General features: G+C 37.0%; 1 protein-coding gene across 2 annotated transcripts in view; it reads left to right on the forward strand.

Moving 5' to 3' along the window:
* The window catches only part of prlra (prolactin receptor a), an 80,513-nt gene that overhangs the window by 43,167 nt on the left and 14,139 nt on the right, over positions 1–23,207 (forward strand). For both annotated transcript variants that reach the window (XM_051928273.1, XM_028802471.2), the window contains 6 exons: positions 1,484–1,651; positions 3,661–3,773; positions 5,519–5,651; positions 15,175–15,344; positions 17,490–17,656; positions 21,836–21,977. In XM_051928273.1, the coding sequence (XP_051784233.1) occupies positions 3,701–3,773; positions 5,519–5,651; positions 15,175–15,344; positions 17,490–17,656; positions 21,836–21,977 (685 nt within the window). In that variant the 5' untranslated portion in view covers positions 1,484–1,651; positions 3,661–3,700. The remainder of the gene's footprint in view (positions 1–1,483; positions 1,652–3,660; positions 3,774–5,518; positions 5,652–15,174; positions 15,345–17,489; positions 17,657–21,835; positions 21,978–23,207) is intronic.

Genomic DNA, 23,207 nt, shown 5'->3' on the forward strand with positions numbered 1-23,207 from the left:
AACCAGTAGTCAATGTGTATGCTGCCAGTAGGATAGTGAGTAAGATATGTGTTCATATATTTGTAAATCTGATTCTGAAGGAGTCAGTGCCTCACGAACCTCACCTCACGTCACTGTTTCAGTACTGGCAGCAGAAATCGTTAACATGCAGTCTTGCTGGTGCCCCTCATAGTGCCGAGGAACTTGTCTGTGCACCTGCATTACAGGCACTCATCAAGCGAATATTTTCACTGTGTGGCTATCTGTGCAATGGATGTTGTTGCAGCATGAACACATCTTTCGAAATGTGTGCTTGTTTAAAGCTTAACAGCAACGTGCTTGCACAGACTGGTTTCTTGGGTTGAAACATTTGATCTTGCTGTCGCTGACTATACTCATTAGGCCACTTAATCTGTTTGCTCATTGATAGTCAAGCTGAGTTTAACAGCATTATGAACTGTGAGTGTATTTTGTTAACTGAAATATAACTTGCATTGAAATATATGTAGGCCAGCATTTGTGGTTTTGCAACAGAAAAAAAAACTAAAATTGTACTAATATTATATAAAAAGGCAAGAATTAAATAAAATAAAAACTAAAGTTTTAAATACAGAACTAAATAAAAATAAAAATTGTTGACTCCACTGAAAACTAGAATGAAATAAAAATAAAAATTAATTTTATAAAATAAAATAAAAACTAAAACTAAAATTATTATCAGAACTGAAATATCACTGACACACACACACAAACAGGCAAACTCACATTCACATAGATCCAGTTTAGAGTCACCAGTTAACCTAATGTATATTTTTTTGTAATGTTAGAGGAAACCAGAGTGTCTAAGCAACCTCATTTGGACATAAAAATAAATAAACTTCAAACTGACAGTGACCTGGGAAGAGGATCAAACTCAGTGCTCCTGTACATCTGTATGCTGCTCTAAAATGTATTATCATTTATATTATTACTTATAAAGGTTATAAATCCCAGGCCAGACATAGTGTGTGCAGAGTTTAAATGTCTGCCTGTGCCTTTATGGATTTTACCTGGCTACTCTGCTTTTCCTTTCATATCCAAAAGAACTGCATGGTAGATCAGCTAGCAACTCTGAATTGACCCTGTGGTAATGTGCTTGAGTGTGCCCTGCAATAGACTGGTGTCCCATTCAGGGTTGGTTCACACCACACAGGGTTGCTTACAAAGGTCCTGGGATCCTCATGAACCAGAATTTGATAAGTGGATGGATGGATAACACATAAGTCTATAATCTCCCCAAATATGGAGGATAAACAGAGGAAAGGTAACAAAGAAAATGGCTTAGTAAACACACAGAACTGAGACTGATCAAAAGGTCAAGTACGTGTATGTCACACTAATATCTCAGGTTTACCACTATCACTAATGGTAACTTGTCACTAAAGCTGGTCACTTAGTTTGTCCTAATGCTCTACAACAGTATCATCGCCCAAGCATTGCCACCTGTATTATTTTTTTTACACAGGATTCACATATTTTAAGAAACAACAAGGGACTGGATTTACGCTTGACAATACCTTCAAGCTCCAGCGTAATGCAACATTAATGAGCTTCACCTACAGCCTGCCTATTCTACGATGACAAGAGCACATCTCAGGTTATGAAGTGCAGTCAACCTTACACTGCAGAAAAGGTAAAGTATGAACGTGTGCACACTTCCAAATAAGCTACCTTCAGAATGTATACATATTTCTTGCTTTACACAGTGTTATATAGGCACAAACACATCCTTTTTTTCCTTCTTGGGAAAGTTTTTGTCTTTTCATGTTGAGTATATCTGTGATTAACTCCTGCATCATTCAGAGTTTAATCTTGATTTAAACACTTGGGCATAATAATTTCCAGTATCCCAACTCCATATAAATAGTTCTGGAATTTGGATAGATTTTGCATATACTGTACATATAAACTATGATATACACTGTGTGGAATTTTGAACATTACCTTCCTATGCCACATTTCATTATACCATTTTAAACAATTGGGTATACACACAAAAATAAAACAGGTGTCTTGAGTCATGAACAGGAGATATGAGGAACAAACGCTACGAGTTCTTTTAGGTGTAAGTAGGGTATCTGGAAATGTGTAAATGGTAGGTGCAGGACACTTAGTGTGAGAGAGCATACTTCTGTTACCGGACAAGAGTCAGTCACACCTACTTCAGTGTGGACCAGCTATTCACATCCTTCTCCATGGGATATAGCAGGGATTCACAGGAATGGGCCAGGCAGAACAGCAGTAGTTTTCTTGGGTGTTTAAACTGACAGACTGTCAGATGACTGCTCGGCTGTTTTAGTGACAGCTAACATAAGAAGTAACCCTGGTGTTTTATTGTGGAACTCTCCACGATCCATCCCAATTCAGTAATTTGCACTATGGTAACTGCCAAGTATAACTTCTGTTTCTCTCAAGGTAAAGGAACTGCTTCTGAGGACCTTTGTAATCCAGATATCACTGGTTTGCAACCGGTCACAGTGCAAATAATGTATTTGGTACTGTAGTGTGATTCCATAAAAAAAAAACACTTGGTGTAGTTGGCGTGATTTGCACTGTGGATGGGTGGAGTGTTGTGGAAGTGCTGCACAAAAGGTGAGGGCTGAGTGAGTGAGAGATAGAGATAGTGATAGAGATAGTGAGCTCAGCTCAGATCGCTAGGGACGACTCTGTTTGAGTTCTTCTTTTGCTCCAGATGTAAAAGAACTGCTTCTGAGGGTCTTTGTAATCCAGACATTGCGGGTTTGTGGCTGGTCACTGACACTTACCAAAGTGCAAATGACTGAACTGGGACAGATCATAGTGAGAAAACTCCCAGGATGGGGTACAAATAAACTCCCCCTGCCAGAGTTACCTGAAGTCATCTGACAGGCAAGGATATAGGGTGTATTATAGGTGGTGATTGATTTTACATTTTGTGATTCAGGTCTTGTGGGTGCAGTTGTTATTGCTGCCATCAGCACATTTGGCAGTATATTGTGTAAAAGCAAGATTAATAACACACTAAACTAATCACATTTTTGTAATTAATTCTGTTGCGTAATTAGCATTGGTGCACACTTGTGAAATATTGCTTCATGATGGAAATTATCTCAGACTAGTGTCCCATCCAGGTCTGGCTCCTACCTTGCACACAGTGCTGCCAGGATAGACTCCAGCTCCTCTCACCATAAATTGTATTAAGAGGGTCTGAGAACATTATGTTTGTCCATCTTCTGAATGTTTAACAGCTTTCTTCATAGACTCTCTCCTTGCCATTAACACTGAGCATTGAATAATATCAAGCTCCAGGCAAATCAGGATAAGTTGATGTTTTACACTCATAAATTTTAATACTTACTTATTTTATTGTTCTGTAAAATCATGAAACATTTTTATACTGCTTTATCTATTACGACGAATAACATTACAAAGGATAATCTAGTATACAGCATGAATTTTTTCCTTAAAATTTATTGATAAAGCATTCAAACCAACCAGATATTGTATTTATGCAAAACAAATGAGTGTTTGCCAGCTTTCTGTGTTTATACTCCTAACATTGCAGCCTATTCTATAAGAACACAGGAAACCAATCAACTTTTATTAACTTAGTCCAAGTTGTGGCTCAAGACTATAATGTCATTTGTTTTGTTTTTCTTGTAGTAAGCCTTTGTGTTTGAAGACCTCTGTTAGACGTGGAAGAATGAAAGAGGTGTTTTCAATTAAACTGTTCCTTTGTAAGCTGTTGATCCTACTACATATTCTCATGAGCAGTGGTGAGTACTAAAAGGAATGCAGTTGCTCTTTAGACCACTCAGAATGAAGTTGTTACAATTATCTTTCATTTCATGTAAAAATCACAGGAGATCTGTGAGATAGTTACAGAAATACTCAAACCATCCTGTCTAGTACCAACAATCAAAATCACCAAGATCAATTTTTCTCCATTCTGATGTTTGATGTGAACATTAACTGAAGCTCCTGACCTTTATCTACTTGAGTTTATGCATTGTGCTGCTGCCACGTGCTTGGCTGATTAGATAATTACATGAATAAGCAGGTATACAGGTGTTCCTAATAATTTTCTCTGTGACTGTATATACTGAATGTCCGATTCCAGTCTGTCAAACAATGTTAAGAAATTTTATCCTGCAGCAACTGTTCTGTTTAGGTGGACCATGATACTTTTGTAACAGAAATGGCCACATTACAGTTTAAATTTATCATACACAGTATGTAACAATTGGTCTGTTGTTAATGATATTGTTAATAACTTTTCTGTAATAATTCCGCAGATGCCAAATGATCAGCACAAGCCATGACATGATGTTTAGGGGACCTACTTACAGCAATGTGCCTGGACTGCATCACAACAAGCCACAGTGACAGAATACAAATTACATGCTCTACATTCCATTAGAGAGCTGCGCATCTTCTTATACTTCACGTCCTTCCTATTCTTTGTATAAGCCTAGAGTGATAAAGAGACATTGCACAGACTACTTTCACTTCACACAAAACAATATAAAATGGCACATACTGTAATTATGGTAGCCGCGTAGTTTGTTCTCACCACCTCTGATATTCCACTTTAAGTCTGAAACTTGTTTACTGTTGGTTAAACATATCCTGTAGGATTTGTGTTTTTTACTTGTATAAATGAAATCAATGAAGCCCATAAAATACTCCCCATCAATACTCCATCATCACTATGATCACCATCAGCTTGTATTGCTGACATCTGGCACCAAAATGGACCCACAGGGTTCTCATCATATCCTAGGATTCCCATCAGTATGAGTTAGTAATAAACATAACTTATAATACCAGGTAATGTTATTCCATTAGTCTAGTGTGCTAGGCTTTTGCCTACAACAATCACACACACTTGTGTGAAATTTGGTGAGGTCATTAACTGTTGTAACCCATCCTAGACAAGGAAAGATCGAATATGCATCTTTCAGTTTCATTATTGCATTCAAATAATAGCTGACTGGCTGTACTCTGCATAAACCATGCTGGTTTCTGTCAGTGGTGCAAATTGTCCTGGATGGTGGCCTATTCTTGACATACCTGCATAACCACTCATCCACAGTTTTTCTTGAAACATTTGTGCAGGCACATCTGAGGCCCACTATAATCCTCTGCTAAAATACACCAAAATCTTTAGTTTTTGTTTCATTTCTCTCTTGCTTTTAAACATACATGACCATTAGTGTTTGCCTGTCATGTTAGTGTAGCATTCTGTCCACATCTAATGCTTTTACTAACTGAACAGTCAATTACATGGAAGGGAAGGGGTGTTCCTGAAATGTATGTAAATCAGAATGGATGCTTTATCAAATCATTAGATAATTATACTTGACTATTAGAGATACCAGACTTACTATTGACAAAATAGGCTCTGTACCATCCCAATCAGAACTCAAACAGTAAAAATGTGGAAAATCAGCAGATGATATTAGTTATTTATGCAACAGAAAATCAGTAACTAATAAAAACATTTGTCTTATTGCAATAGGCCAGACACCCCCAGGAAGACCAGTAATCACTGAATGCCGGTCACCAGAAAAGGAGACCTTTACCTGTTGGTGGGTGCCTGGCTCCAGTGGAGGCCTAACAACTAAGTACTCATTGCATTACAAAATAGATGGGTAAGACGCATTTTTTTCTCATTAAACCTATTCTTATAGTATACTAAACGTGTATGTTTTATCCGGATCTTCCATGTTCTGAAATACCTAAATTATCATGTCGCATTCCTCCTTGTATAACAGAGATAGTGAACTTTTTTCTCCTTTCTTGTATACTGTGTGATAGGAGTGTACCCTTCTAGCATCTCTCCTCAAGCCAAATAAATCCTGGACACAGGATACTGCATATCACTAAGAGTGTATGGCGGAGAGGTGGATTAGGTAGCAAAGAAAGTTCCACTGAAGAGAAAAGGCTTGTAGCAAAGCAATACACAGTGAAGTGAAAAGGAAAGTACAGCTGATTTCAGTTTTATAGTTTTACATTCAGGTACCTGGCAAAGAAGCTTACAAACAAGCAGCCTACTTAAGCCTTTTGGAATGTGGATTGTTTGACAATGAATTTAACTAATGTATTTGCATTGGCCTGAGCAAATCTTACTTGTAATTTAAGCAGCGCTCTTGTTTCAAAATGAAAATAAAAGTGACCAAATGTGACTTACTTATACATCCCTGCCATTAAAATGTGGAATATTTCTCTTCCAAATTATTGAGAAGGTTTTATGATATAAATCATTGTGTATCTCACACTCTCACAGGACTTAAATTGGAAGATGAATATAAATTTCATTATAAAGAATGCACAACAATGGATGCACTTCCTTCAACAGCTGAGAGAGATCAGTCTATTACAGGAGTTGCAGATTTAGTTCTTCACAGCAATTATTGAGTCTGTTCTCAGCTCATGTTATCACAGTGTGGTTTGAATCTGTAATTAAATGTGACAAGAAAATAAGAAAATGCTATAGTGAGTAGTCAGGTCTACAAAAATGGTCGTTGGCATTACTCTTCCACCCTTACACGACCTGTACTATTCCAGAGTCATGAAGCAGACTCAAATATAAGCCCAAAATGTGCTGAAAAACGTCACCCTCGGCTTATATTCGGGTCAGGTCCTGCTGCCACTGCCAACTGGCACGTGTTCAGTCTCTCCCTGTGCATTCCCTGTGCAGCGAGCGAGAGAGAGATAGCGCGTGAGAGACACACACACACGCGGGCGAGAGAGAGAGACACTCACAGATGCGCACGAGAGAGACACACACACACACACGAGAGAGAGAGAGCGAGAGAGATACCATATTGTTTTTGTTGACCCTCTTCTCCACTTACAGAGCTAGTTTACTGTTTTTCTTTAAAATAAATACTCAAAAACATTTAACCTACTGATGCCTCAATTAATGTATGGTAATTTTATTGGTATTTATTTTGATTATTGAAACTTACCAGTAGCTGCTGCATTTCCCACCATAGGCTTATACTCGAGTCAATAAGTTTTTCCAGTTTTTGTAGGTAAAATTAGGTACCTCGGCTTATATTCGGGTTGGCTTATACTCGAGTATATACGGTAGATTAAACTATGCTAGAACAAGCTGATGTAAAAATAATTTACTTCCACAGTGCCATAAAGATCATAAATGGTTAATTCAGCTGTCTCTATCCAGGCTGCCCCCCAAAAATATCTTCCAATATTGTTAAATATAGCTAGGGCTTAACTCAATATTCATTCAATATTTCTTAAATGACCTTGCATTATGCAAACATATGTTTACACTCCCTGTTTTGTATTTTCTTCATGTGGGTACTTATTAATTGTGAATATGTTTGTCATGTAAACTAACTATATATGGAGAATCAAAAAAACAGAAAACTGAGTTAAATTCCATGTATGTGTGCATACTTTGCCAATGAATGTGATTCTAATTCTTGTTTGAACATAATGACTAAATTAGTACAAAGGTGAATGTTAACAAAGGCAATTAACAGGACTATTATAATTGAAAAAGCCCTTAAACCAAGTAACCTCCTAACCATTATGCCCAGAATGCCCAAAAAATTTTTATTTTTTTCAACAACAAATAATGTTCTTATGTGTAACAGAATCAAGTAAATACTAAAATGTCAATGCAACCACAGTAGGAAAGGTATGTTAAGTGTCCACTGCTGTAATGATGAAGATATAGTATACAGTATGTACTTCTTGTGATATGTTTTGAAACAGTCACCAATGCACATAAGGACTGTTCAAGCTGATTACAAAAGATTTTTTTGAATGACAGTTCCTGACCTGCACAATTGATATTGCCCATTGTGTTATTGTAGCCTACCACCGCACCAGGCATAGTGATTTCCACATTTCTCCTGACAGGAAAACTTACAGTTGCTGCATTGTGAAAAGTGCTTAGGAGGCAAACATCTTTCTTGTCCTTCCACTTGATCGCAATCATTTTGCCTTTCTGCCACATAGCTACTACACCACACTTGACATGTCCACATAACCAGACTCACCGTACATAACACAGCAGTGTTGTACACTGCCGTATGTATCAGTTTTCATTTGAAATAAAATCTCAACCAGTTCAGGTGAGGTATAGAAATAGTCTAACTTTATATAGTCATCTTTGTCAAGCAACGGGTCCACCAGTAACACCATAGATAATGTAGCAATGTGGTATTGACTGAACTTGCCATCCCATTTGGTCCCTTCACTGGTTTACAGAGTTCCAGATGTACTCTGAGCTTCCTTTGCACAGCACATAGAATTTGATACCAAATCATGCCTGTTTAGATGCAATGTACTATATCCAAGACAGCTTTCTTTTGCAACACATGAGACCTTCATCAATACCAATATTATGATCGAGAACATACACCTTTTGCATAATTTTATTATCGCCCGATTCACCCCACATTTTGTACAGTTTCGGTGCTGGGTGTCTAACTTCATCATACTCATTGTTATTAGTGAAATGCAGGTATTTCATATTGACAGAAAAACAACACTACTCATAACTTTGCTGAAAATGGGTGCCTGCAACAACTGGTTCATAGACATGTACTATAATAATAATAATACATTTTATTTATTTGTAGGCGCCTTCCTAAACACTCAAGGACACCGAACAATAGATAAAACACAGATTATAAACAAAACTAAAATACAAAAATTAAAATCAGACAGAGTAATTGTAATCAAAGAGAAAAAAGCAGTCTTAAACAAATGAGTTTTAAGTTTAGATTTGAAAAGTGAAAATGATTCAATATTTCTAAGCTCAGATGGTAGTGAGTTCCAGAGCTGGGGAGCAGAGCAACTGAATGCTCTGCTCCCCATAGTGGTAAGACAGACGAAGGGGACAGTAAAGTGGACAGAGGAAGAGGATCTAAGGGTACAGGAGGGAGTGGCAACATGGAGGAGGTCAGACAGATATGGAGGGGCAAGGTTGTGGATAGCCTTAAAAGTTAACAGAAGAATTTTGAATTGAATGCGGAACTTAACTGGAAGCCAATGAAGCTGCTGCAAAACGGGAGTGACATGATGTATAGATGGGGTTCTAGTAATGATGCGGGCTGCTGAATTCTGGACCAGTTGAAAATTATAAAGAGATCTGCAAGAAAGACCAAGGAACAGGGAATTGCAATAATCCAGATGAGAAGTGACAAGGCTATGAACAAGGATAGCAGTGGTGTGGGGAGTGAGGGAGGAGCGAATACCATTAATGTTACGCAAGTGGAAATATGCAGACTGGGAGATGTTATTAATGTGGGACTGAAAGGATAAAGTACTGTCAAGGGTGAAACCCAGACTCTTAACCTGTGGGGAAGGGGAGACAGAGGAATTATCAATAACAAATGAAAAATGATCAGTTTTGGATAATGTTGATTTTGTACCAATGAGGAGAACCTCAGTTTTGTCACTATTTAATTTACGAAAATTTGAAGAAAACCAGGATTTGATTTCTGCTATGCAATCAATAAGTGAGGAGGGTGGAAAGGAAGCAGTAGGTTTGCTAGTAACCTTGCTAGTTCTGGGTGTCATCAGCATAACAGTGGAAGCTAATGTTATATTTACGAAAGATGTTTCCAAGGGGAAAGAGGTACATAATGAAAAGGAGGGGCCCCAGGACAGAGCCCACCTGAAGTAACAGCAGTGGGTTGGGATGTGAAAGTTTTAAGCTGAACAAACTGAATGCTGCCTGAGAGGTAGGATCTGAACCAATCTAGTGGAGTGTGGGTAATGCCAATCGAAGATAATCTATTGAGAAGAGTAGTGTGACAAATAGTGTCAAAGGCTGCACTCACATCAAGGAGGATGAGAATATTAATTAAACCAGAATCAGCTGCCATAAGGAGGTCATTAGTAATTTTTATAAGTGCCGTTTCTATACTGTGGAGGGGACGAAAACCAGACTGGAACTGTTCATACAGATTATTTTGAGATAAATGAGAATAAAGTTGAATAGCCACTATTTTTTCAAGAATTTTGGAAATGAAGGGTAGATTAGAAATAGGACAAAAATTACTGAAATTATCTCTGGACTGATTTACCCACAATGCCATGCAGTATCAGGAGACTGTAAAACATTCACATGTTGTCTGTAGTGACAGGCTGCCAGTGATTGTGCCAAGCAAATGATTTACTGTGACTTTGCTGACACTCCTGAGCATTGCAGTTATTTTCTCCACCAAGCTATCATTGATAAATTGAAAATATTTCAGATAATCATGAGCAACAAGAAGGTGCAGGTTTATTAGCAGTAGTATGAAGCCAACACCAAACACAAACATCACTGAAATTTGGCAGGTAAGAATCTACCAAACAGTTGACAATTTCACTATCCATGTCAAGATCTGAAGACCATTTCACGTCATCATCACTTTCACTCAATTCAAGCAATGGTTAACTTTTAGTTTGTTCTAAAACTGTCTTAATGGCTTCTTTTTTGCCTTTGTGTTTTTGGTTAAAGGCTCATAGAGTTACCATGAAGTGGCAGAATACATATAAATATTTGGGGTTTTTTTACAGAATGACATTATTTCATCCTGTAGATGGCAACAGAATACTGTCTCAATATTTTTTTTTGTGATTAAATTTTTATTAACAACATATAAATTGTAAACAATTACAACAGCTCACAGAAAAGTATATTATAATATAATGATAAAACACCAACCCCACAGTTCCCACCCTACCCCCAAGACCCCACCCACACCTGGCCTTGTAAGAACAAAGATAGCCCTGGAGTGGAAGGCACAATGCAAACATGGGAAACTGTCCTGAGATTTATTGGGGCTTAACACGGTAAAGCAGATCATTGCACATCACCTGAGTCTGACTCGAGCTTAACAGTATTAGAATTCCAGTCCTGAGTCATGCTTGGGGTTAACACAGGAGGAGGTTAAAATGGCAAAAACAAAATAAGATATTGATAATTAAAGAAACCTGTTGCTGCTTGTTGATCTTTTCAAAAGTTTTATCATAAAATAGCAATTAGGTCAGGTATCTCAGATTGGAATTGTCATTAATCATGCACCACTGGAAAAATACAAGTTGTTCTAACATTCAGTACAAACATATAAGTGACAATCAAACTGTTAAATATAAGTTGACCTTATGTGTCAGGAAATTCAACCATATGACACTGTTTCTAGCAAAGGCATTATTGAATTTATGTAGTATATGGCCAATGTTTTGTAATATGTACTGTTACGTCCATGGGAGTACTGTGTTGTGTCCTGTGTTTGCTGCTGTTAAGCAGGATGACGTTCTGAGCAGAAGTGGGATGAAATATTTTGAATGTAGGAGAAAGTGTGATTAAACAAGTCATTCTGTTAAAGACTTCTGCATTCTTGGTTTCACAGCTTAGGTTTCAATAAATGTGTCAAGATGCTTCAAGTCTATACAAGTCTGTGGTTTGACTAAATTTATTTTGAGCAAATTTTTATTAATTTTCCATCAATAAAAATAAACAATCAAAAGTTTCAAATAACAGATGTGATAGCAATGTAGTAAACAAGAAACAACCAAAAAAAAATCTCAACCAGTACATATTTGTTAACCCAACCAGTACATACGTGGAGTACAGACTGAGAGTGCAAGCAATTCCTGAAATGAGCACAGTCCAGAATCACTAAAAATGTCCCATAGTGTCACAATACCCAAACCAAGGACAGAATGTGGAAAGTGATCCTCCAATTAAAATACCTGAATTATTAAATATAGGTGTTTGCCTGTGCCACCTGGGTATAAAACTAAGTCTTTTCTCGACCAAGCACCAGCACTGAATGGCATGAGTCATAACAGGCCCAAAACAGAGTTTACAAGACCTTATGGGAAGTTTGCAGAATAAAATATTACTTATGATTTTAAGGGCTAGCTATAGAGGACTGAAGTGGTAACCAAGAGGGAGAAGACTTAAGGGGGCCAAGATAACAAGGGATGAACCATAAAAGCCAGATGATATAATTCAAAGTCTGATAAAGACAGGCCAGCAGCATCTTTGGAATGAGTTAGAGTTGTATATTTCAACCGTGGTTTCCTACCATTCCAAATACATTTAGAAAGAAGAAGCTTAATATTGCACTAGCAATGTAAGGGATGTGAGAGTGGAATCATGGCACTGACAAAATTCAGATGAAGAGCAATGTTCCTTTTGATTGCAGCAATTTGAGCAGGAAGGGTCAGAAAAAGTAAGGAGCAGGAGGAAAGAGATTTTTTGATTTCATTCAAAACACAAAGAAGTAATTATTTTGTTCAGTGATGGATATACAGTAAATCTATACCCAAATATCTGAACTGACTGGATACGGGAATGTTAGCGGGAGTATTATTGATAAGGTATTTAAAATTGAGTGGGCACAATGCCAATTTATTCCAATTAATCCAATTTTCCCAAAAGTATTGAACAAATTTAAGACATTAGTAATATTCGCTGGAGCGTCATTCAAAAATAAAAAGATATCATCTGCATATAAAGAGATGGCATAAGGGGAGCATCTGATGCAAATAGGAGACATTTCACCATAATTACAGACTGCTATAGCCAGGGGCTTAAGAAATAATGCAAATAAGAGTGGAGAGAGTGGACAACCCTACAGCTGAAGGAGAGGAATAGAATGTTTTAATCATATTAATAAAGCCATTTCCATAACCCATCTGATGAAGGATTGACCATACATATTCACAGTTTAGCCCATCAAAAGCTTTCTCAGCATCTAAAGACAAAAGCACAAAAGGAGATTTTAAATTAGGAGCAGATTCAACGAGATGGTGCAATCTGCATAAGTAATCTGAAGATATGCGAGACTTAATAAAGCCAGTTTGATCTAGGTAAACTAAATTATGAATAACATTTTCAAGATGAATGGCTAAAATTTTACCTAATAATTTAATATCTGTATTGATAAGGGAGAGGGGTCTGTAATTCTGAAACAACTTGGGGTCCTTGCTCTGTTAAAGTAGTAAAGTTCAAGCAAGGACGGACTTGAGAACAATTAATGGAATATTGAATAATTTGAAGTAAAGGTTCAGATCACTGATCCCAAAAAGCTAAAATTGGTTCCTTGTTCTTGTTCATGGAAGATAGTGCTAGATGTAACTCATTACCAGAAATTGGGTCATCCAGTAAGGAGGCCTCTTATTCTGATATGGTAGTGATATCATGGTTAGATAAACACAGTTTCATTTTTTCATGGGTTGAGATATATCTGAGTAAAATAATTTAGAGTAATAGGACCGGAACTCTTAGTTAATCACAATGTGTAATATTTCCTCTACTACTCTTAATTGAAGGATTTGTAGTATATGACTCAAATTTGCATAAACGTAAGGCCAGATAACATCCAGGATGTGGTGATGTTGAATGCATTTTTGTTCTAGTTGTGTACAACTGAAACTCAGCTCGGTTCTTCAGTAAAGAATTCAAATCACTTTTAATGACTGAGATTTTTGATTCAAATTTAAAGTCGTACACTAGAGGGCATGATTGTTCCAAAGTTGCCAGTGCACTTTCAAGCACAGAAATATTGTTTAATTTGGTTTGGTTAACGTGAGAAGCAAAAGAAATTGCACAATTTTTAATGAATCTCTTAATTGCCTCCCACACAACTGAGGGATCTGAGATAGAAATTTCTGCTTATTAAAATTAAATCTTCTAGATTTGTTTTAAACTGGGTACAAAACCGGTCAATTTTCAACAATGTTGTGTTGAATCCCCATTTTGGGCCCTGTAAAGGAATTTGGGAAAAATGTAAATTAGTTTCATTATTTTTGTGATTTGACAGTGACATTGGGACTATTTTAGAGTTATGTATTACAGTAAAAGGCAATTGAGAGACACATAGTCAGTTTTAGATTGTGATTTACGTATGTTGGTATGAGAAGATAGATAATTTTTTTGTGGAGGGGCTAATAGCAGAATGTCGATCAGGTTTAAGTCTAAGCACTTTAATAGATGAATGAAAATGTCTCAAATTAGGAGCGGATGAATGGCTGAGGGCAGGGATTTTTGACAGCATTTGCATCCACGCCCAAGCACAACATATAATTCAAGAATTGTAGCAAATCTGCTTCAGTTTTTGCAAGGATGGAGGTGTCCTTGGTCTAGGAGTGGATGGTATCCAATTCAGTGACCTCAGGATTGCATATCTAATTTTTGTGAATGATGTGGTCCTGCTAGCTTCATCAGGCTATGACCTTAGAAATGTATTGGGGTGGTTTTCAACCGAGTGAGACACAAGGATGAGGATCGGCACCTACAAGACTGAAATCATAGCTCCCAACCAAAAGGGTTGGAGGCTAATCAGAGCAGCATCCACAGTCATGTAGACATTGTACTCATGAGTTGTGGTGAAGAGGAAACTGAGTTGAAAGGTGAACCTCTCGATTTACTGCTGGATATACTCACATATGGTCAGAAACAAGCAGCAGAAATTATTTTCCTTCACACTGTGTCTGGATTCAGCTCTAGAGATAGGGTAAGAAATGCAGACATTTGGGAGAAACTCAAAGTAGAGCCGCTGCTACGCCGCATCAAAAGGAGCCTGTTGAGGAGGCTTGGTCATCTGATTAGGACACCTCCTTAGGGCAGTGTGTCGAGCATGTCCAACCAGGAGAAGACCTCCAGGCAGACCCAGGACACACTGAAGAGATTATATCTCTTGGCTGTCCTGGAAACGCCTCGATATCCCCCCTGAGGAATTGGAGAAGGTGGCAGGGAAAAGGGATATCTGGGCATCTTTGCTTAGACTGATGCTCCCGTGACATGGACCCAAATAAGCAGCAGAAAATGTAAGGGTGAAAAAATATTACTACTATCCATTACTCTATTTCCTTCAAAAAAAAAATTTTTCTGAAAAGAAAATTTTATACGTCAATAGTGAAAAGTAACTGTATATGTGAGAAGAAATTAACAAGAAATTGTTGATGTCCTGTTCACATGCATGTGACCCTATTTAAGCATTTCAAAGATATGCTCTCTATTTAAATACTAATATTGCTGTAATACAGTTAAAAATCTTTTAAGACTGTCAATGACTGAAATCTCTGACACATTAAATATAGAGTAACCTTAAGTTACAAATTCTGTGTTGTTTAAAAAAGTAATAGTTTTTGTAAACAAATTTTTTTTATTTTTTCTTTCTATTTTTGCAGTTCCCAGGAAAATTACGAATGTCCTGATTACAAGACAGGTGGTCAAAACTCTTGTTACTTCAACAAGTCTTACACATCCGTTTGGAATACATATACAATCACTGTTATTGCAACTAATAATTTAGGAAGCAACATATCTGAACCTTTGTACGTGGATGTGGCTTACATAGGTACGTGTACCATTTGTAAAGTCAATAAGAATGTAGAGTTTAACCTGTGTGTCACAATAACACAAATATGCCAAACCCCATGTGAACAATCCAGTCACAAAGAGCATAACATATCTATCAATATTTCAAAAATAAATACAAAGGCATAATGGATTTATTTATGTGACCAAATATTGGTAAGAGTGGCCATTTAAATTCACCAAGCACTTAAATAATTCTTGGATGCTCAGTCATTGATTTGCAATGGATGAAAAAAATCTGAATTTCCAATATAGTATTGAGTTTTGGAACTTTTGAAATTACTACAGTACATTCTGGGGACAACATAACAAATGATTTAAATTACTTGCAAATCTCCAAAACTATAGTATGTCAATATAATATTCTCAGAACACATTGTTTTCTTTATGAAACAGCTAATAGTCCCAATTGAGCAGATACCAACTCATTTAATGTATGGGAAAAAATTAGGAATACAAAGATAAATGTACCACATTACAAAATAAATAAGAAGCTTCATGATTCCAAAGTCTGGGTTTCAAATCCCATTGTTTATTGTAGTCTTTATGGAGTTTGCACATTGTCCCCCTCGACTGCATGGCTTTTCCACCAAGTATTCCACTTTTCTTTCCACATCCAGATAAGGCTGCAGGTTAAATTAACTTGCAATTTCAAATTGGCTTCAGTGTGTGCCCTGTTCTGGATTGGTACTCTATTCAGGACTGCTTTTTGCCTTACACCCACTGCTGTTGGTATAGGCTTTGTAATTCTTGCAAATGAATTAGCCATGTTTGAGAATATACATATAAATAAGGTTACATCAAAGAATGCATGGAACCATAATTTATCAAGAAATGTTGTGATATTTGCTATTACATTTTAATCCTTTAGCACAACATATACATTTTCTACTTGCACAGTAGTGTGAGAAATAAAACCAATGAAGACCCAGTAGTAACACTTAATTCAGACAATATGAAAATGATTTATAATATTAAGCAAATTTATTGTGACCATGTACAATGTGCAAATCATCATGTTTAGTATCTGTAGAAAGTTATATTATGTACTGTTTAATTTGTTATCAACACACAACACATACGGTAGTCATTTCACTTAAGAAGAACTTTATGAGAAAACATATCAAACTTCTCTAAAGACATTTTAAGTTTTAGAAAACAGATTTACTTTAAGATTTCAAAAATACTCTTAACTTAAATGGAACATGCCATTGGCAGTTGACTTTTTAAATAAAGTAATTAATGGAGCATTGACTTCGGACACCTTTAGGTAGTATTTCCTTTTTACAAGGCCATTCTTTCTCCAAATATGTACCTGAGCCAGGGGAATAAATTAATGCAACCCTCACAATGATATTACACTTTAAGAGGAATGCAAGCACAAGATTTCCTAGGCAGAAGATAACAAAATCACTAAGTGTCTGTGGGATGCTTTTTGAAGTAGGAAAGCAACATCAACTACATATTTTCCTCAACGTTGTGTACAGCAAGGCACAAGTTGTACATATAGAGACGTGTTTTGTGTGTTGTTTGCTGCTTGTAACAACTCATGTCTCAAATGTTCATATATTAAAGAACTCATTTTTGGATAAAGTGTAGCCTGATCACCATGATGTTTAGAACTGTGGTCCTCTGCAAATGGTGATTTGTGACAATTATAAACCTAGTACAAGTTTCTTTTATTTACTGTGGGATTTGATTCAAATATCCAAATTTGATCTTTTAATCTTAAATCTTTACAATGGCCATTTGTGCAAGTTCTTGACCACTTTCTAGATTTAATGATCTCATTGCTGCTAACTACTAATTCTTTCTGCAAGGTCAAAAACTGTTGCCTTCTATAGCAACCCATCCATCCATCCATTATCCAACCCGCTATATCCTAACTACAGGGTCACGGGGGTCAGCTGGAGCCAATCCCAGCCAACACAGGGTGCAAGGCAGGAAACAAACCCCGGGCAGGGCGCCAGCCCACCGCATCTATAACAACCTGATGCAACTTTAAGTACTGTTACCTCACTAAATTGATTTCTTTTGATATTCGTTCATTATTTAACTAAAAAACATTCACACTTTTGTTATTGGCACTATACTAACAAGAACATTCTTCTCTTATTTTTACCAGTACAACCACATCAGCCAGAAAATATTACAGCAGAGTTTACAACACTGGACCAAAAACCATACCTAATGGTGAAGTGGGATCCTCCCAAAAAAGCAGACACAAAATCAGGATGGATGACTCTGCAGTATGAGCTCCGGATAAAGCCTGAGAAGGGACTCATCTGGGAGGTGGGTGTCTGGGACTCTACAGCTTGTAGTTCCTGTCAAAACTTGCAAGGTCACAAATAATACAGTGCCTATGAAGAGTATTCAACCCTTGGATGTTTTCACATTTCATTGTCAAAGTGAAAATAAATCTGTGGAAAGTGGTCAAAATTAATTCAGACTATAAAACACAAAATAGTTGATTTCACAAGTACAGAACTTAATATGACACACCTAAAACATCACATCTGCAGCCAATTGATTTTAAAAGTAACATAATTAGCTAAATGAAGATCACCCGTCTGTAGTCAATGAGGTTAAATTGACCGTAGCTTAAATGGACCTTAATATGTAAGATCTAACTTGTGTGAGTCAGTATCGTGGCTAACCTGCACATTGATGACATGAGAAGATGATTGAAGAGTACAAGTCAGAGGATTAATACAAGAAAATATCCAAGTCATTGAATATCTCTTGCAGTTGAGTTAAATTAATCATTAAGAAATTAAAAGAGTATGGCACAGCTATTGATCTGCCTAGAGCAGGTCATCCACAAAAACTGTGACTGTGGCAAGACTATTGAGAAAGGTCACCAAGAGAAGTATAATAACTCTGAAGGAGCTATGAGCTACAGTAACTGAGTTAGAAGAGACTGTGAGTTAGACAAGAACTATTGCCCACATGCTTTACCAGTAGCAGGTTTGTGGAAGACTAGAACTGAGAAAGCCACTGCTAAAAAGCACACATGACATTACAGCTAATGTTTACCAGAAGGCATTATGGAGGATCTGGTCAGCTGGATGACTGTTATATGAGATTAAAATTGAGCTTTTTGGCCATACAGCATACACATTATTGGCACGGCACTGCACATTATCAAAACACACCATCCCCTCCATCAAGCATGGTGGTGGCAGCATCATGCTGTGAGGATGTTTCTCTGCAGCAGGCCCTGGAAGGCTTGTGAGGGTAGAAAACAAAACAAATGCAGCAAAATATGGGGAAATGCTGGAGAAAGAACTGATGTAATCTGCCAGAAACCTGAGCTCTGGGATACAATTTGTTTTCTATCAAGATAACAACCCCAAGCATAAAGCCAAAGTTGCATAGGAATGGTGTAACAGAATTATATTAATGTATAATGTGTATGTACAGTAGCTGAGTCAGACTTTAGATCTCAAACCATTTGAGAATTTGTGGCTGGACTTAAAAAAGTTTTCTGAGTAGTTTCATGAAGAAGAATGGAGAAAAAGTGCAGTATCCACATGTGCAAAGAGACCTGAACACAGACTGAAGGGTTTCATGACTGCCAAAGTGCATCTACTAAATACTGACTTCAATACTTATGCAATCAATTATTTGTAACTGATTTAGATCACTTTGCACAGGTCTGTTTTCACTTTGACTTTGTGCCTGTAAGTGCCACATGGGTTGGACGGGCATCCCAACCAGGAGAGGGGATGGTTCCTTACCCAGACGGGAGGCACCTAGCAGACAGACAAACATTCCGGCCAGGAGAGAGAAAGATGCCAGACCCAGAAGAGATGGCCAGAGTGGATGGGCTTTGCAGATCCATCAGAAGTAGATGTATCTGGGTACACTTTATTCCCCCAGGATGCCAGATGGCAGCGGGCCTGGATTTTGCTACCCAGTGCAAATCAGTAGAGCATGCTGGGAGATGTAGTCTGTCAAAGCGGCCTTGCTGGAGTCTGTGGGTGCCACAAGAGAACACTGCATGGAGATGTTCTCCCAGCTGTATTGGACTTCCATATGACCTAGATGTACTTCCAATGGGCAGCAGCCCTGGCACCAGAAGTACTCCCGGCTCCGCAATAAAAGGGAATGCACTCTCTTGTACAGGCAAGTTGGAGGTGGGAGGATGGAGAGCAACACTTGACTGGAGGAGGGCAGTGCGGTGGTGAGAGGACAGGTATTGTAAGGTATTGTGAAGAAAGAGAACTTGTGCTTTGTCTTTAACTAAGGATTGTAGATAATAAAATATCCTTTATCTGAATCCAGGACTGCATTCGTGTCTTCATGTTTGGGGCTTGCTGGCACCCCAGTTCCATCACAGATCTGTTGATCTGTTTAAAAAAAAAACAACTTAAATTCAAATATGATTTAACGTTCTATACCAATAAAATCTGAACATTTCCAAGGAAGCAAATACTTTTGTAGGCTCTGTATTAATGTTATAAATTATTTATTTTAAATAGACTACAAGTGTGACCTCATTGTGAAAAAATTATTAAATTGGGCTGTAAATCTTAATTTCTAATCTGGGTGTATTTTGGTATTTTGTTTTATTTTCTTATTACAGCTGTGCAGGTGTGTTTGTATTAATAAAAGAGAAAGGCTTACAAAACTACGACGTTGTGAAATATAACAGATAACAAACAAATTATTAGGGATGAAAATGTGTGTTCTGCTCTGTAAAAGTATCCCCTACTTATAGTGTGAAAATGTAAATATTTAATCAATTTATAGAAAATATCATGGATGTTCTTTTGTATATGATGCATTGACGGTGTAAATGATAGTTACTGGATAATATTATTTTCCGTACCGTGAGAAAGTAAGTTAATACACATTTAGAGATTATTTTTTATTGTCACAAGTATTATCCATCCATCTTCCAACCCGCTGAATCCGAACAAGGGTCACGGCCAACACAGGGCACAAGGTAGGAACCAATCCCGGGCAGGGTGCCAACCCACCGCAGGACACACACAAACACCAAGCACACACTAGGGCCAATTTAGAATCGCTAATCCACCTAACCTGCATGTCTTTGGACTGTGGGAGGAAACCGGAGTGCCTGGAGGAAACCCATGCAGACACGGGGAGAACATGTAAACTCCACGCAGGGAGGACCCGGGAAGCGAACCCGGGTCCCCAGGTCTCCCAACTGCGAGGCAGCAGCGCTACCCACTGCGCCACCATCACAAGTATTATACTTCTTTCATATATTCTCTATCTAACATTGCCATAAAAATTGTGGCAAAATTATTAAATTAAAATTAATGTAGGTATGTAAATATTTAACAAACTAATTGTTAAAATTATTATATTTGATTACAAAAAGTTACATAAAATATTTTCAGGTAAATCTATTACGTAACTGTATAAAAAGCAAAAAGATTTGATATTAAAATATTAGTCTTGCAACAGTCAGAAGTATAATCCTTGGACGGTTACTGGATCTGCTGTAGTAGACAACAAGTGTAGATGGTGTTCTCACATCATACCAACTTCTTTGTCATAACAATCCAAACTAAAACAAAATCAGAGAGTGCTTTGCCAATTTTCCCATTTGTAATTATAGCATAATTCCAGCTGGTTATAATCTGGAAAAGGATGTGGTGCCCAAATGCCTGCAACTAACAGTAATGTGTTCAATATGCATATGTAAAGAAAGTATTCAGAGGGTGCCATAGGTCACAATATTAATTTCATTTGGAACATTAAGATCTACTGCCCATAATACCTTGAACTTTTAGGGAATGATGGGTATTATGCTGGACACTAACGACTCTCATTAAATGTAAGCAACCGAATTAAATGTGCTTGGAAAATGAATACTGTCATAAATAGTTTATGGTTTCTCTCCTAAACATAAAAACATTTGAACCATAGTGACCTGAAAAAATTCAAACACAAAATATGCACCATCAGTGAATGTAAATCACTGAGAATGTGGATGGAATTAAAGTTGATATACAATAAACCAATACCAAAAAAAATGTTTTTAAGTAGAATTTATTACAAGAAAAAGCTGACAATGAGGCAAGTTTTGCATCATTAAAGATTCCCCGCTATTTGCTGATGAGCTTAAAATTAATAAAGACCACTTCATGTAATAAATTCTCATAATTTCACTATTTCTTATCAGATAAAATTGCTGCCAATTTTCACCTCTAATTAGCTGTCATTGCATTCAGTTTTATATATTAGTTCCAACATGGTAATGTATGTGTCTACAGTGTAAACATTCAATCTACTATCAATAAGCCTGCTTATGTCAAGATAATAAAGAGATCATTTGTTGAACTGAAGACTGTTTCACCTTAAAACACCTATTGTTGACAAAACAAGGCCAAAAGTGCCTTCTGCAGGATAAAAAAAGCAGTTGAAAAATATACAAACAGGCAGTTAGTCCTACACCCCTCATAAACTAAAGAATTTCCCTCTTCTCTGTTATAGAATCACTTTGCTGGCAACCAGAAACAATTCAATATTTACAGTTTGATCCCTGGTGAAGTTTATCTTGTGGAGGTTCACTGCAAACCAGATCATGGTTATTGGAGTGAATGGAGTCATACCACCTATGTACAAATCCCACACTGTAAGTCCATGAACAGTTCTATTTATATATGAAAATGGTACTCATGTAGCTTAATTTGTAGTAAGCATTTTTGAATGCAATATATTTATGCATGAATTATGTTTTGAAATGTAAAACTTTCCTTCATTGCCATTTTTCACCAAATCACCATTTCAACATACAGCTGTAAATAAAAATAAGCTGTATTGTATTTGATTTCAAACCAGTTTGCAAGAAAAAAACAACTAAGTTAAATGGAAAAACATAATAGATGTGTTAAAACACAGACAATTTAAATTGTCCAGCTTAGATCCTAGAGGGCCGCAGTGACTGCAGATTTTCATCCCAACCATTTTCTTAATTAGTGGACACTTTTTGCAGCTAATAAACTTTGTTTGCCTTAATTTTAATTGGAAGACTCAGACGTCTCAATTGTTTCTTTTTCCTTAATTAACAATCAAACAATAATGAAATGCAACGTGAGCCAACAGATGGCCAGCTAACCTGTGCCCATTATACAATATTGTAAAATAAAAAAAGGCGAAAGTCTAAGAAATATCAGTATACTCTGATTCACAAAAGATTTTGATGGTCCCATAAGAAAAAAGAAAATCAATAGCTTTGAAAATGTCTACTGTGGCAGAAAGAAAGAACCAACAAGCCATGGAATTAAATAACGGATTTAATTAACAACAAGAATCAGCTTCTGATTCAGAAATGGATTTGAGTGAAATTGGTTGAAGTTTGATGCCTCAATTTTGATGATAATCTGTTGAATCACTTCACATCTCTTTTGTTTGGCTGCTACCAAAAAAAAGGTCACTGAGACTCAAAATGCAATTCAATTAAAATTAAGGGAAAAGAAGGCAACTAGCACCATAAATTGGCCCCTTATTAGGAAAGTGGCAGGAAGGAAAACCTGCAGCCACTGTGGCTCTCTAGGATAAGAGTTGGACAACCCTGATTTAGATTGAATTAGCAAAGTACATTAGAACACTAAAGAAGTGATAACAAAAAAACTGCCTATGGTCCTAGTGCATGTGATCTCTGGCCCTTACTTGCTGTTTTAGCTGCCTGAATGTCCTATGCCGTTTCCATTTACAATTTATCATAAATCATGTCAAGCCCCTGGTATGAATTGAGTATCTACTGGGCCCAATTTTAACTAGTATCTAAGACCTGGTACTTGAGGATGATATATTTATTGGCTTGCCATATGAGGGATTAGATACAAATGTGATCTATGGAAAC

The sequence above is a fragment of the Erpetoichthys calabaricus genome, chromosome 5 (genome assembly GCF_900747795.2).
Source record: "Erpetoichthys calabaricus chromosome 5, fErpCal1.3, whole genome shotgun sequence".
Lineage (NCBI taxonomy): Eukaryota > Metazoa > Chordata > Cladistia > Polypteriformes > Polypteridae > Erpetoichthys > Erpetoichthys calabaricus.